Source organism: Plectropomus leopardus, chromosome 5, assembly GCF_026936395.1.
Source record: "Plectropomus leopardus strain MGB_pleo_1.0 chromosome 5, ASM2693639v1, whole genome shotgun sequence".
Lineage (NCBI taxonomy): Eukaryota > Metazoa > Chordata > Actinopteri > Perciformes > Serranidae > Plectropomus > Plectropomus leopardus.
Window position 1 is genome coordinate 37,976,176 of NC_142180.1, and position 17,283 is coordinate 37,993,458.

Sequence of the window (17,283 nt, forward strand, 5' to 3'; positions counted from 1 at the left end):
TTTCATTTAAAAACATAGTGGCACCATCAACCTGGCAAATTCTGAAAATTGATGAATATTTGATATTTATTATTATGATTGATGTTGCTTAAAAAATAATCTTATTTTCTGACATATCCCAAAACAACAACAACTTAGCTTGTAGTATATTGAAAATAATCTTTTTTTTTCATTTATAAACATAGTGGCATCATGACAAAACCCTGGCATTTAAGGGGTTAAAATTCTTAAAATTAATAAATAGATACATTTGATATTTATGATAAGGACTGGTGTTGGGCAAAAAATAAACTCAATGAAATTAGAAAATCATATTCGTGTATACTGTTTCTTAGAGTTTAATTTTAAAAAAGCGTATTTGTGAACAGAGCTGTATGAGTGCGTGTAATATTAAAGTGGCCTTAAGAGTTAGTCAAATTAATGAGCAGTTTAATGTAATTTCAATATCCTTCAGGAAAAACAGCATCACTGCTGTGATTTCGCCTCACTCTAGTCTTTTTTGAGTGAAATTGACTGGACGATAGCAGCCAATCAGAGGCAGAGTAGGGCGGTCACGTGTTCTTCGGAACATTCCATCGTGGAACTTTCCCTGAGGGAACGTTCTACATATTAATTAGCCACGCGCTTCTGTTTGGCGTAACGACGGCAGTTTGTCGCTAATGGACCTCTGGTCCGGTGGGACTTTTTTCGGACTGCTTGGGCTTCAGTCAGACGGCCGTCGTAACTCCGGTTAGTCGAATTCAAGGTGCTTCACAAGTTCCGAGCTAACGTCTGTGTTGAAATGACAGCTTTCATCGGGTTTCAGTGACGCGCTAGCTAAGGCAAACCAAGCTAGCAGAGCAAAAACACAGCTTTACTCAGCCTCACTCATTAGCTGGCTAACAAATATTAGCCACATAAGCCAGTCAGCTAGCATACTTATTTGGCTAATGCTAGCTGCACAACTTTTTAGCTAGTATGTTTAACTTTTCAGTTGTCTAGAGTTATTAGGTTTAACCTTGCAGCTGTCCGGATTTGTTCAGTAGCTAGCCTATCGCAAAGACTAGCTACACCAACGGAGCTAGCTAGCTAGCTTATAGGGCTACCTTGAGTAGCTAATGATAGCAAAGTTATATTATTAAAATAGCGGCACAACTTTCTAGCTGACATTATCTTTCAACAGTCTTACTCACTAGCTAGCCAACTAATATTAGCCACACACGGGAGCTAGTTTGCTGTGCTTTGTGAAGCTTGCATAGTTTTGTTAGTTTATTCCGTTTATAACGTAGCAACTGTCCAGAGTTACTCACTAGGCAGCTTAAACCAGGCATGTTTTCATTTTTAAAATGTGGGTGATTTTGCAAAAAAATTTAAAGTTGTTTTTTTCTCCTTAAAACATTTATATCATTATTATTTTCTTGAAAAATGTTTAGTGATTTAAAAAAATTCAGATTTTTTATTTGCTTAAAAATATTTGTTTCTTTCTGGGTTAGGGTTAGGGTTTTTAAGGAAATATTATTATTATTTTTAATTTTGACAGTTTTTTAATGAAAACGTGCCATCTAAACCCATGGGCCTGCCAAAATAAAAAATGCCAAAACTACACAATTTATCACAGCCAGAAGCGTGCTTAAAGGAAAATATTTGTAGCTTTGGGGAGGATAAAGCCACCCCCCGCTGTTATAAATTAAGAACATCCCTGAGCCCTTCTCTTATTTTTGGAGGGGGAAAATGTATGTGTGTGTTTGTATATATATGTGTGTGTGTGTGTGTGTGTGTGTGTGTGTGTCTCAACCCCAGTTGAGTCTCATATTCTTAATGTGCTGTATACTTCACCAAAGAATGATCCTAAAACCTGAGAAATACTTACATTTCCTGCATGTCTCCATTAGAAAATGCTAAAATGGAAAACGACCTTAATTTTGATAATCAAACAGAATTTGCTGTTTACACAACCCACATCAAATTTAAAATATTGCCATATTCTCTGTGATAGTGGAATATTAGTGTGCGTCTAAACATACTGTTATAGTTTTATAGTTGCTTCTTACCAGTTTAACCTAGCTAGTATCACTGTAAAACAATATGGTGTTTTTGGACTATTTATTGAAGTGATTTTCTTTGTCTTGATGCAGGTGAACCCTCCACTTTACAGAGAGAAACCATGGAAAAATGTTTGTTGTGTTGCCGCTGGCTGCAGCTCGTCTGTGCTGGCTGGAGAAACCCTGCAGAGCTGCCAGGACGAGAGGAGCTGCCAGCTAGAGAGGCTGCTCCGGCCTGCCGAGAGGGTAAGAACCTCAAAAGCACTCAATCAATATTGATTGAGGGTGCTTTTTAATTGATGTCTCATGCTCTCTGTGTTTCATTACAAAGTGCACCAGTCTTGCATCTTTCACAGAGGTGTGCATCATGCAGTAGATGCAGAAATTCAAATGTAGTTTGTTGATATTTTACACTGATATAACTTTATTCATCCAGCAGAAATGGAGGTTGATGATAGTGACTCATTGTCTGTCTTTTGAATAGATTCTTACATCAGCTGCAGTTTGGTTTCTTATTGATGGTTCCTGGTAACTGACGTTGTTAAGTAATTACACAGAGCAGGTGTGCATTAAACCCGTAATGGCCCAGATACACCAAACAGACAGAAATAAAACCAGAGCAGAGGCAATTTAAAAACCAACCTTATGATGCCCGTCTCGGCCAAAAAGTTGTTCCTGAACACACCGCAAAAACTACAGCCAACAGCCAACCAGCATGTATGTTCTGCATCTGTGTGAGTGGAAAAAAATTTGCAAACCAGCAGGCGACTGTCGTTTATTATCTGCATTCAAAAAGGGAAACAGGAAAAGCATTATGACACTAGATAGCCAATTAGCACCCTTTGCCTAAGCAAACTGGCATGGTTTCTTGCAAAAGCAAGGAAAGAAAGCAATGACATACCAACGCCCTAAAATCCCAGAAATGTCATAAAATCTGAGAAACATCCTAAAATCCTAGAAATGTTAAAAACTCCTAGGAATGCCCTCAAAGAAAAGTTCTAAATTCCTAGAAATGTACTTAAATCCTAGAAATATCTTTAAACCATATAAATGCCAAAAAAATATAAGAAATGTCCTAAAATCCTAGAAATCCCCCCAAATTTAAGAATTTTCCTTTTTTCCAAGAAATGTCCTAAAATCCAATAATTGCGCTAAAATAAAAAGTCCTAAATTCCTAGAAATGTACCTAAATCATAGCAACTTCCTTAAAATCCTAAAAAATTCATAACATCAGAGAAATGTCCCTTAACTGAAGAAATCTCCTTAAATCCTATAAATGTCCTTAAGTCCTAAAACATGTTCTGGGCTGCTGTGACTGGCCCCTGGCCTCCTGTCATTTTACAAAAGTGGCCCCCAAACTAAGAAAGTTGAGTCTCCCCGGTATTTCGTGTTTTTCAATTGATGTGAGGGTCAAATATTCTCAGTTTGTTGCTGCAACACGAAGACACTCGATATTTACGCGACGTCATATCGTCTATAAAACTTTAAAGTGAAAACTGACTCGTGGCGCTGAAGTCACAAATTACATTTGGCTGCTATTTTCAGCCTCCGCGCTCGTCTGTGTGTTTGTGCGTGCTGTTTGGCGCTGATACCAGAGAATCCCTGTCGGTCCTGCGGAGGAGGAGGAGGCGGCGTGGAGGTTTGAGTGTTTTGAGAGCGGGGTTTGGGGGGTGGTGGTTTGGGGGGGGCGGGGGTGGATCCTGGCTGTCAGAGGACATGAGGATGACAGGCTTGGCTGCCACTCACCGCCACTCTTCCTGATCGGCTGTGATGTGCCAAGATGGACATCAGCACAGCCGGGGTCTCTCTGGCTACCAGCCCCGCCTGTCCGCTCGCATGCCAGCACGAACTGCACAATATCTTGTTTTAGGGGAGGAAGCGCGGCACTTTTGGCATCGGGCGTCTGCCTCTGTGTCATTTGGCTGCCGCTCTCGTGTCTTCGGGGCCTGTTTGGAGGGAACCGCTCCGCCTCTGTGTTGTTGTTTTTTTTTTATCGGGAAAAAGCGCCGAACAAATCACTCCAAAACTTTAATGTTCGGTGCCAACGTGACCGTCAGCCCTCACCCAGCAGAATTGATGAGTGCCTTCTGATAATCCATTAAGACACGGCTAAAGGTCGCAGGGTATAAATAGCCTTCAAGGGCGCCATGCGGAGTCGTCTGAGGGAAATAAAACTGAAGAGGACACATGAAACTCCTCATTAATCTGGAACGCCGAGGTGTTTGTCTGTTATTAAACATCTTTGTCAGGTGGCCTGTGACATTTGTTCGTCCGGTGGAGATAAACAGACAAAAAAAACAGCACCCTGTGACCTTTTCCTGCCCGTGACCTCATTCAAAGCTCCTTAAATTTTACAGAACAAGTCTTCTTAATTAGAAAGTTTTTAAATCGTGTGACTCAGTTTTCATTTCCACAGAGGAGCTCCAAATGTATTAAATAGAAACAGACATATTTCAGTCCTTTTTAAATATCGTCTTTTACAGGAGTACAGGGACATGCATAAAGCATTGTGTCAGTGTTTTAATTAATATTATTATTGCACATACAAATTAAACTTTTGGTAGCCTACTACTTTAATAAAATCAGTTGCTTTTTAAATGAACCATATTTATATATTGCTGCAATAATGATTAAGTGAGAAATTTTATTTTTATTAATATTTATTCATCAATATTATCTTAATCAATACTTTATCTTTAAATTCTTTATCCATCTATCTTTGCCTGTCTGTTTTATCTGTTTTCTTCTTTGCCAACATAATTTAGTTTATGAAAGACAAAGGAGACACAGGGGTGCTAATTTAGTTTAATTTTATATGTACTTGCACATGTATAGAAAAGACAAAAAAGAAAATTAAAAAGTTAAAACACTAAGCAGAAGAGGTCCGAAGCCAAGTGTAGCTTATGGAGATCTCTGCCCTATTAAACAACTATAATCATTCATAAAAAAAGAAAAAGATAAACATGAAGACTGCATAACTGAAAAAAAGGTCTTTTTGTCAAATTGTCTTTGCCAATTAGAGTCCTTTTCAGATGTTTTTTTATTATTATTTGTTTTTTTTTCTTCAAAAATGATAATGTATATATTGATTGCTATGGAGAAAGTAGGTTGCAAAGCGACGATCTCTGTATTTAAATGAATATTGATTAACGGAAGCTCAACAATATCGACGATAAAAGTCTTATTTTTATTTTTTCTTATTTTGTGACCACAGTGTATTTTAGACTTATTGAAGGAGCTGAGCTGGATATTCTGAGACTGAGCAAAAATACACAATCTTGCCAAAATATATGCCAAATGCATGAACACAGCCAAAATGATCAAAATAAGTGCCAAACAGTCCCCAGGTGTTAACAGAGTACACGTCTCTGCCACAAACAGGCTCAGTTTGTCAAAATATATTTGTTTTCTTTAAATGGAAAATAAAAACAATAATTGCAAAGTAACTGATTCCCTGCTGCAGAGAAAGGGCTGTTTACATCAGTGTCGTCTGTGGAAACGGAAAGTTCATAAAATGCGCATTTTACAGCTTTAATTAAAAAATTTCAGTTATTTAAAATGAGCATATGTGACACTTCTGTGGTCAAAAAAAAATCAGCTTAAAGATTTATTTAGTTTAGTTAAGACACTGACTGACTGAGGTGTTTCATCAGCGTGTCTGCTGTTGGACGGAGACTCGCGCTCAGATGAATGAAGTGCGTTTTTTTGATAATCGACTGTTTCTGAGAAAAAAAACAAAAACAACAAACTGAACATAACGAGCCGAGCTTCACAACCACGTCCAAACTCACCGGCGAGCAGTTTGACCGAACATCTTGGCTCTGAGTGACAGAGAGGCAGATGGTGCTCATGGCCGACGCTCAAAAAACCCTACACACACACACACACACACACACACACACACACACACACACTCAAGTACGTGTTGTCTGCCAGCCCTCTGGGTTCTGTGGCTGCCTCTACATTCACCATTCAATATGTTTGGAAACACACACACACACACACACACACACACACACACAGAGGGAGTGTATAGATGGTGCAGCAGCAGCTGGTTGTACAGTGGAGGTGTCAGCTCTGTTGTGTGGAGACTCTCCAGGAGAATAAATTAACCTCAGCGGTTCAGTTTATTCCTCAGAGTCTCTGCTCAGACAGACTGTTAGTCTTCAGCGCTGCGGCCACTTCAGCCGAGAGCCAGGGACAATCCTGCTCTCTGATTGGCTGTCAGCTGTCTGTTATCTCACAGCCTGGTCAGCTGATCTCAACCAAAACTCGAGGTAACAAACTGCAGGTAACCGTAGCAACAGTAATGATGCCGTGCACCAGTTTACTCCCTCAGTAACTCCAGGAACATCTTCAAGTACCCTTCAAAACCCTCATATTGTCCTTTTGAACTTCAGAAATGTCAATGTAAGTCTTTACTGGACCCAAGGTACCTTGTCAAGGACCCTGGAATCTCGCCATGACTCCAGGATTCTCTTCAAGGATCCTTGGAACAACCACTAAAACTCCTGAAGGATGTTTTCAATCTGCTTAAAGATATCTGGTACCTCTTTCTAAATTCTCTATAATCCACAAAGGTCTCCAGGAACACCTTCAAGGACCCCTCAAAACACTCATATTGATCACTTGATCTTCACAATTGTCAATGTAAGTCTTTACTGGATGCCCGGTACCTTTTCAAGGACCCTGGAATCCCTGCATGATTCCAGGATGCTCTTCAAGGATTCTCAAAGAACTGCTGAAACTATTGAATGATGTTTCCAGCCTGCTAAAGGTTATCCATGACCTCTTGAAGGACACTTTAAAACCCTCATATTTAAATTGTGTAACTGACTCCTCCTGACTTGTCTCCAGTGGATACCTTTTCAAGGACCCTGGAATCCCAGCATGACTCCAGGATTCTTTCAGAGATCCCTTGAAGAACCCCCAAAACTCATCAAGGATGTTTTCAGCTTTCTTAAAGATATCTTGTCTTTTTTTGTAAATTCCCTTGAACCCTCGAGGATCTCTATGAACATCTTTGAAAACCTCTCAATCTCCAGCAAGGATCCTTAGAACATCCTCAAGGACAAAAGGAGTCTTATCAAGGACCTCTGTTACTTTCTAAATGAGGCCTCCAACATTTTCAATGACTTCAGGAACCCTTTTAAGGAGCCCCCTGAAGAATCCCTTGAGCATACTAAGAAAAATTTTAAGGGTTGTTCCAGGACATCATGTACAGTCTCAAGGACTTTGTAACCCCTCTTGGACTCATTACCGCTGGATCCTCCCTTGGAACCTCTTCAAGGACTCCAAGAACCTCTTCAAGTACCCCTCACAAACTTCCCCAGTGACAATTTAAAATGTCCTTTTGACTTCTGGTACCTTCTTAAGGATCCTGTAACCACTCCTAAAGAATCCTTGGGACACTTCAAAGATCATGCAAAGGTCTCTTATGCATTTTCAAGGACCCTGTAACCTCTCAAGGACTCCTGAAGCTTTTTAAGGACCCCTGAAGCCCCAACAATAACCTGTGGAACTTCCTCAAGGAAATTCTGACTCTTCTCAGGGATCTCTGGTAATGTTATCTTTCAACTAACCCTAACCCAGCCTCTTCAAGGATCACTGAAACTTCTCCCAGGACCGTAGGAACCTCCTCAAGGACCCCTGGAACCTATGAAATCTCCTTTAGATCCCAAGAAAATACTTCAAGAAAACCTGGAACCTTTTTTTTTCGTTTCATCTTTATTAAGGAGTGTGACACGAATAATGACGGTCCTGGATCAGGGAGACACGACCGCTTGTTGAAACAATTTTTAACATTTGACGACTCGTCATTTTGGTTGATTTTTCAGCTGAAGGTGCGGTCGGAGAGCGTCTCTGCTGGAGAACAATGAAGTCATTATTGCGCTGATTTGTTTCTTCTGCTCGGTGAACCAGATGCTGGATCATCTGTGGTGTGTTTCTAATCGCCGGAGCACGTGTCCAGCAGGTCCGTATTACTGTCCTCACGCTGCATTCAGGGCACACGGGAAAAATACGTACACTGGAGCATTCGTCCCCAGAACATAATTAACCCTTTAAAGCCATGCTTGATATCAGTTTTCTTGTGCGGTCCTTAGATGCCTTTTGCAAGCTTAAAGACCCTTTGAAACCTTTCAGAAACATGGAGAAAAATGCAGTAACCAAGTTGGTAAGAAATGTCCCACAAATTGCAAGAAATAAGTAAAAGGTGGCAAAGAAAAATCAGTTTTTAAAATGCAGTGACAATTATTAGAAAATTACAAAAAAAAATGTATGTTCGCAGTAGGTAGAGATCGCTCTACAGCAGAAAATGGCACCTAAAAAATTCTCTGTATTGGAAATTCACTTTATTTTTAAAAAAGAGTGTTTTGGTTATTTTTTTTTAAGAAACTTGACAGGTTTGCAAGTCAGGTGCCATTCAGAGTGGACCCGAAATCCACTTTTGGACCGTGAACCACCTGTTGGGAACCACTGCTCTAGCCTGAATACTTCCATGCAGGGTCAGGGATTTTGTGTCGTCTCTGGGATTTCAGGACCTTTTTAGGATTTCAGGAGGTTTTTTAGGATTTTAGCACGTTTTTAGGATTTAAGGACCTTTATAAGATTAAAGGATGTTTTTTAGGATTTAAGGACAATTCTACAATTTCTGGACATGTATAGGATTTAAGGACATTTTTAGGATTTTTGGATGTTTCTAGGCTTGTAGGATGTTTTTAGGATTTTAGGACGTTTCTAGGATTTTAGGATGTTTTTAGGATTTAAGGGCGTTTCTAGGATTTTAGGTTGTTTCCTTAGATGAGAGCTGGAGCTCATTAAAGCGCTTATGGATGTATTTCGAATAGACATTTTGAGTCGGACAGGTTAAACAGCTCGAGCCCAGTGAATCAGTGAATCCTCTGTGATCTCATTCACCTCCTACAGTATGTCAGATGGTCCTGATTCCTCACCGGCCCCTGGAGAGAGTAATCAGTTCCTGTTGTGGATTTCAAAGCCGTTTGGCCTATTTACACTTCACTCTGAGTACAATGTATACGTCGACAGCAGCAGAAATGAAGGAGGATGTGTGGTGTTTATTTCTCTGTGTGGTTCTCCCTCTGCAGTCTCAACCACCTGGAACACAAAGGCATCTGACAGCAATCAGGACGAGGGGAAAAATGCATGAAAACAAACACTCTTGTTTGGAGCGCAGGCTTCCTGGCTTTTGTCAAATGCTCCGTGCTCCAAATCCTCTAATGTTCTGCAAGTGCAGATGCTGCGGAGCTAAACATTTAAAATTAGGGGAAGAACAACCGGAGAATACACGGGAGACAAGGCGAACAAGATCTTTTGGACGGAGTGAGGAGGAGGAGAACACAGAGGATCATTTAATATGGCTGATGTGGTGACTGTGGCAGTTGAAGGACAGCTGGCGTCCCCGTTAATGTGTCTTCATATGGACACTTTAGCTTCACTGAGCTTCAGCGGGACAGCCAGGCGGGTGGATGGATGGATGGGTGGATGGATGGATGGGTGGATGGATGCGGTGCTGGGTGGCAGGGTGCCGCCGCTGCTGCTGCTGTGACGCCCAGGGGCGCCGCCGAGCTCCACAAAGAGGGGCAAAAGAGGAAACAGATGTTGACAATCAGGTCTTTTTCTCTCTCTCTGTCTCTCCGGTTAGTGAGAGGAAGGAAGTGAAATGCACATATTTGGGTAAGTTATTGGATTTTGGGGATAAATTGGAGAAACGTGTCGGGGCTTGTTCTGCTGACAGGAAACTGCTGGAGTTTAACTGACTGAAGCATCAACATGCTGACAGGAGTTTGTGTCCTTTGTTTGGTCCTCATGAGATGCTTTTACAAGCTTCTTGTTCGCGCCGCTCACATTTTTGAATGCATTTATTTCTGTAATCATGTTGAAACAAAAAAACAAAAGATTTCTGAGCACATACAGCAGGGAGACTAAACGTGCTCTGCTTTAGGGCCACAAATGACAGGAGGCCAGGAGCCAGTCGCTGCAGCCACATACATGTTTCTACGTTCTTAGGATGTTTATACATTTCTTAGCACTTTCTTCAGTCTTTTCTTTTTTGTTTGTGTGTTTCTTTTTTTTCTCAATTTAAGGTGCATTTTCTTCAGATTTTACAGATTTCTTGCAATTTTTTGGGCCATGTCTTGTTAATTTGCTCATGGACTTCTCATGTTTTTGAAAGAAATCCAACATTTGTTTAGGCTTCAGAGGAATAAAGTTAAGTTTGAAGTCTTGAATACGGATGAAAATTCAGATCAATCTGCACATATAGACAAAATGGCAACATTTGTTTTCATTTTGTGGTTTTACATGTAATTGCAGATGGAATTTAATGTGTAAAGTGTAAAAGTCAACAAAATAAACAAATCAATAAATCTCATTTTTACCTTCTGTCTTAACATGGAGCACAAGTTATTTAAATCAAGTTATGTTCAAATGGGTCAATTATGGTCAAATTTGGTAGTTCACTCTGACTTCTTGTCTGACTTCTATATGTTTTTGGTTTTTTGCAGCAGGAACACAGACTCCTTCCCTGGGAAAGCAGGACGAGTCAGCTACAGTCAGGGAGCAGGTGAGTAGAAACCTTCAGTAGAATCAGAGTTAAAATATAAAAAACAGACATTCATCCTGGTTTCACTCAACTTTCCTTTTCAAGTTAAAATTGAAGATAAAACCCAGAAAAACAACGCTGCCTCCTACTGGGAGATGAATGAATAATCTGAAACAGCATTTTCACTGAGAATTGAGTTTTTATATGTAGGAATAGTATGACCTGCAACACATGCGATAAAATCATTTATTTTACACATTAAAGTGACACACTGAAAGGTAAGTGTCACACATTTTGCTTTGACATTTGGATATTTTAACTCAACACTTCATAACTTTGTCTCCTCTGGAAAATAAAAGATACATAAACATGTGACACAACAACTCCCAGCAGTTGTCGTGTCACGTTTACGTATCTTAAATGTCCAAAATCCCTGATTATTTTACATGCAGACATGTAGGAAGCACACACAGCTCCTCTGTCAACCGTTAAAAAGCTGGATCAACATCACTTTTCTAGTGTTGCATTCAGGCACCTTTCACAAATATTTAAACTAAATTTATTAATTTCTTTCACAAAAGTGGGAAAAAAGGCAAAGAGCAACTTGGCAAGAAATGTCCCGCAAATTTCAAGAAATTAGTAGATTTAGAAAAATATTTTTAGAAAAGCTAGAGGCAAATGAGAACAATGAATTTGTAATTATCACAGTTATATTTTAAATTATCTTACAGAAATATAATAATGTTGAGCACTTTTTAAGGTCATTTTCTTTCTTTTAATAAAAAATATTATTATTATTTTATTATTGTTATTATTATTTGTTGTTTTTTTGCTTTCATGTGTTTATTCCTAATTTTCAGGTAATGTTTTGTCTACTTTTTACTAATTCCTTGAAAAGTTCTAGGTCATTTCGTCTTAAGTTTCTCTTTGCCTTCACATGTTTTTTTTTTTTTAGAGAAATCAAGCCTATTTTCCCAGGTTTTAAGGGGTTAATACAGCAGCATAAAAAACACACATATACACCTGCATGTCATTCTTGAAGGTTTTATTTGTTCTTTTTGCACATTAGGGTGAAGCTGACACAAAGCAATAAAATAAAATGTTATTAAAGAATATGGGCTTATGATTCGCCATTGTTGCATTAAGTCTGATTAACCTGGTGAAATGTAAATGTTTTTTAATTAAAAACGTTCAGGAGTTACACACACTGAAACCAGGTAATCTACAATCGACTTTGCATGAGTTTGAGTTCTGGGGTTTGCATTCGCTGCAGCTTCATTTCGGCACATAAACTACATGTCTGACTGATATGGGTTCCCGATGTAAAACTGAAAGCAGCAGTTTTCAGTTTTTACGAGGCAGTGAATACCTTACAGTTGAGTTTCAGTTTCAGCAATTTAGTTGTTAGTTAAAACATTTAAGTTCTGGCTAGCTGGTTATTAGATCGCAAAATGTTCAAAATGGGAATAATATTGCATCATGATTTAAGTATTGTGATAATATTGTACTATAGTACTATATGTACTATATGATTCCTTCCCCAAACTATTATCATTGATCAGTGCACGCAATATTAAAATAGCCCAACTTAAGTTGTGGGTTGTACACCAGCTGCTCCTCCAACTTAATAAAACCCATTTCTTTCACTTTTCCCGTTCAAAACACATTATTTATGTTTAAATACCTCTTTCCCACCAAAATTGGCAGGTGTGCACAGGTTTTTTAAGTGCTAAAAATTGTCTATAGACTTCTTTCCCATCGCCAGTAGAGAAGAGCTGTGTACACGGCTCTGCAGCAGCCGAGTATGCCTTGATGTGCGTGTCTGTCACAGTAAACATAAAGTATTGGCCGGCAAACAGGTAAACACTAGAAAGCTGCATGAACAGTGGTTTCTTCTCTATATAAATGTCTGATTTCGTCAGTTTCTATTTTAAACTCAGTGCAGACAAATTTGGATCGATTTTTTTCGAGCTGCGTACAAGGAGACAAATGGTAATTACTGGTGGTGCGTCATTACATCTCGCTGGTTTAGGGGCTAAAATAAGCAAGTTCATGCGGATGTGACTGCTGATCGTACACATTACCATTACATTAAAAAGCCAGATGGTAGCCAGTGTTTGCAGGTTTTTGTGCAGTGGAAATATGGCCTAAAAACATATATTCTCAAGCGGTGTACAGGTGCACTGGATCGGTGCAAACTCAGTGCAAAGGACTTAGCTCAGTTAGCTTTGCTGAGTAGTCACCGTATAATTTATAGTAGTACTGATGGGAGTAAATAAACAAAAACACATTTAATTTTAAATCAGATTAATGCTATATTTTATGGAAGGTGAGACACTTTATGGTTAAGCTTCTTGGTCAGTGCACTCTGTAAAAAAAACGCCAGGGTTTGTACGGTCAACAAAGTTTTGAAAGTTTTGAAAACTAAATGTAGATGAAAGTTTTGGAAAAGTAATGGAATTTTGTTTCACAAACCTCTATAATAACCCATGATGTGTTAGGACCATCAGAAATCTGACAATAATTTCTGTTTTTACATTTTCTGGCCATGATAAATGTTTTTTGTTTTTTTTTTTTTCAAAGAAAACTTGCCTTGTAAACCACCAGATTTGGAAGGTGTGTTTTATTGAAAAATCAAACAAAAATCTTTAAAGAACAAAAGAGAATAGCCAAGAATTTTTATGGGGAAAAAGTCATCTTTTTTTTCTTAAAAAAACATTGATAACATTTAAAGAATAACAAAATCACCAAAATGTTTCCTTTAAAAAAATAGCCCAAAATGAAGAAAAAAAAGGCCCAAATTGCCTCTGAAGCATGTTTCCTTTAAACACAAAATACAGCCAGAAAAAGAGAAAAAAAGTTACTTCCTGTAACTTTTTGTACCTGTTGCTTGAGAGTTCGGCTAAGTTGAACTGTGCAGCAATTTTATGCAGCTGGCATCACTGCGAGAAAACAGTGGATGAAGCGGTGCGATTCTTCAGGTGATCACGTGTAGACAGCCCCTCCCCTCCTCCTCCTCTTCCTCTTCCTCACCTCCTGGCCCGGTGTACCTTACCCCCCGACAACCCGAATGTCCCTCCGTATCTCCGGCTGAATCGCATTCCTCCGTTTGGCCGCCACAATGGGCGAACTGTTTGATGGCGGCTTTGCTCTGGTTCAGGTATTCCCCCTCTGATTAGGAACCCGAGCTTCACAGACCCCCCGCACCTCCCTCAGAGCCCTTTATTACCCCCTCACCCGCCCTCACCCCCCCAAACTGCAGCACAAACAGACAGTGAAATGATCTCACAGGCTGGAGCACATGTTTGATGTGCGACACGATGGGACACTTCGGACGAGCCCCGCTGCTTTTATCTGTCCTGAAAAAAACCAAAATGGAAAACATCATGACACCAGTTGTGGTCTGAAAAGGATCTCACACTTCTGTTTAACTTGAGAAACTTTAACCTCTTAAAGTCTGCTCGACCATTGCTGGCTCCATTGTTTCGGCTATATGTCGCTCAAATCCACCGAAACAAATTTTTATTCTATGGGAGATCTCAGACTTTCAAAAACTACTTCAATAGGAAAATGTGAATTTCCACCAACATGTTAGCGAAATGTTAGATTTGTTGTGAAAATCAGTTGTTGTTAAAACTTTAGCTAAACACTAATAATTTTATTATTTTCTTGTAAAAACTCGTTTACAATTTTGTAAAACCAAAATAACAACAGTTGTTTGTTAACAGCCAAACTATCCATCCTAACAAGTTATTTAGTCCCAAAATATTATGTTAACAAAGCATTTTGGGTATAAATGATGGTATTGGACGAGTATATGAGTAGCTGTTGTTATGACTGCGGTTCTGCAAAATGTTAACAAGTTGGTTTATTCTGGAAAAACAGTGAAATAAATGTTTTGATAGTTTTAACCCACAAAACCACCAGTTTTCACAATACATTTTAAGGTTTATAGCATTTTACCAACATTTTGGTGGAAATTCCCAATTTTCCAGCTTTGGAAAGTCTCCAATAGAATTTAAAATTCTGTTAAATGGATTTGAGCAACGTTCAGGAGTCAGTGATTGATTCAGCAGAGTTTAAGAGGTTAACCACAAACTGTTTTATGAGAAAGCCTCTCAAGACTAAATGAAACATCCAAAACAGAGCTGCATTTACAGGCTGGATTCTGTGTGTGGGCTGTGAGATGAACCCGTTTTTAAATAATCTAAACTTTAACTGCATTTCCACAAACATTAGAAAGGAGGAGATGCACAGACGGACAGAATGCACATAAAATCTTTTATGGTGTTTGATCATATATACCTCATAAGAAACACTGTTTTATGGAGGATGAATGTGTTTTTTTTTCCACCGGACAGTAGTAGTATGCAAATAAAACCATTCTCATTAAAAACGTATTACACTCTTCAGCCCTGCTGTTTACCCAACAAATTGTCATCTTAATAATGTTGATCTGGATGAAAAATTCAAACATTTTTCCTGCAGTGTGTGACAATTTAACATAAATATTATTATAATATTATATGAATACACATCACAAAAATAAAGACACTGTTATTATTATTTTATAAACATTTCCCCCAATGTGCACACTGATGTGACATGAGATTTTATAAATGGGTAAACAGAAAAATTAAACAAATGATTGCATGCGCTAAAAAGTGCTAGAATGTAGTATTCTTAATAATTAATGGACCAGAACATTTTGTTTTGACTCTGATAGCATCAGTGGATTCTAACTTACTACATTTACTAAATTTTGACTTGAAGTACAGTTTCATGGACTTATTATACTGCTTTATACTTCACTACATATCAAGAGGAAATATTTGAGTACCAAGAAATCGATAAATAATTTACTAATGCTTTATAGATCACTGAAAATCCATTAATACCAACCACCTCTGTGTTGCCTTTTAGCTACATCTTTAATTTTTAATGTTTCAGGAAGACTCATTTAGTGCACATTTGGCCACTTACTGTTTAGTAACATAACATTTGAACCAGTATTTTTAGATATTTGGTCAAATTTAGGTTTATTGACCCAAGACTAGGGATATTTAATATGTTGTACAAGCACCATACGTAATATAATAATCATTAAAAAAGGCATCTGATTGTAAGAAAATGGAAAATAAGCTCTTTAACTATTTGTCTCATTTGAACGAACGCTGTCGGTGTTAACGTGTTGATCACGATGCAGTAAAGGTCCGTACATTACCCGTATTTAAAAAAAGTGTTAATTGCAGGCTGTCATTCTGTCTTTAAGAGGCTGAGTTTTAAAACTGGTATCAAATGAAAGTAGACGACCTGAGGAATCCAGTGACACAAATTATGTCGTACTAGCTTCTCAGGAAAATGGGATAAATGAAGCTCTAGAGCTAAATTTTGGAGATGGAAAAACAGTACGGCCAATTCACGGGGCTCCCTCGACCTCTGACCTCAAGATTCCTAATTAAGACAATCTGGTGAGAAGTGCTTCGCCTCATCAACGTGGACTTCAAAACTGTTTTGAAATGCAGAATAATGGAATTGAAAACGTGATCAAATAATTTAATTAATCGTGATTAACTGTTAAAATTTAGCTATTAATTTTGATAAAAAACTAAAAATAAATCATTTGACAGCCTGAAATAAAATTTATTCAAACATGGATTTATGGTTTGTGTAGGTACTCTCCCTAAATAATAACTTTGCATTACAACATTAATAAACTCTTATTATTAAATGCTTCCAAATATTAGACTTTTTCTATTATTTTTTCTTTAAAGAAGAAACAAAGTCGATAGAGCAGAATCAGAGTCACAATATACAGTCAGCATAAAGGTTTTGATCTCAGTCTTTAAAAAGTTCACCACAAACAGTGATAGTTTAGTTTGACAATCATCTTTCATATCTACATTTTTCACCATTATTGTGTCAGAACGACATAAAAGCCAACAAAAACAAGTGTGATTTAAATGCAGCGACACTCAAAAGATGACTTTTTCTCCACTAGATTTACTTTGAAACTACCAACCGGAATATACATAAAGCAGTTTTCACCAGCTACAAGATTAAAATACAGGTTATAAGTCAATAAAAGTGCTTTTATTTGTAATGTTAAGCCATTTTTCCTGAATTATAAGTACTTTTATTTATTGTATGCAGTTTTTCTTGTTCAGAAGTGTTTTCTCACCGTCCTATGGCTACTTTTACTTCTTCTAGAGGCAGAAAAGTAAACTGTAAGTGAAGTTTAAAAGCAGACTTACTGATGTGTGGTGTTTTTTCAGGCGGACGGACGGCGGGCAGCGTCCACCCTTCATCGAGCGTGATGGTCCGCTCTCACTCTCTCCGGGCTTTCACTGGATCCTTCGGTCTGGAGGTATTTATGCCAAAACACACGAGTTTTCTGCTGAAGGAGGGATGGAGGGAGAAAAAAAAGGGGGGAGGAAAGGATGGAAACCCAAAACAAAACATAGCATGATAGTGTGTAAGCAGTTCCATGTGTCCGGAGCGCGCTCTCTCCCTCTTTCTCTCTTTCTCTCTCTCCCTCTCTCTCTCTCCCTCTCTCTCTCTCTCTCTACCTGCGTCCGTTAAAGTGACCATAAAAAAGTAGTTTGGAGTCAGTTGAGTTTCGCCTGGGCTGCCTCCTCTTCCTCTCCTGCTCTTGGTGATGATGATGATGAAGCCCTAATTATACCCGAGGAAAAAAAA

The 17,283-nt window shown here is 38.5% G+C and overlaps 1 protein-coding gene across 1 annotated transcript; it reads left to right on the plus strand.

Moving 5' to 3' along the window:
* Nucleotides 1-601: 601 nt before the first annotated feature.
* On the plus strand, nt 602-10,626 carry LOC148189623 (uncharacterized). The gene is made up of 3 exons (XM_088077266.1): nt 602-729; nt 2,115-2,267; nt 10,547-10,626. Exons 1-3 carry the CDS (start codon nt 660-662, stop codon nt 10,624-10,626), a joined length of 303 nt encoding a protein of 100 aa, XP_087933392.1. The 5' UTR covers nt 602-659.
* Nucleotides 10,627-17,283: the final 6,657 nt, after the last annotated feature.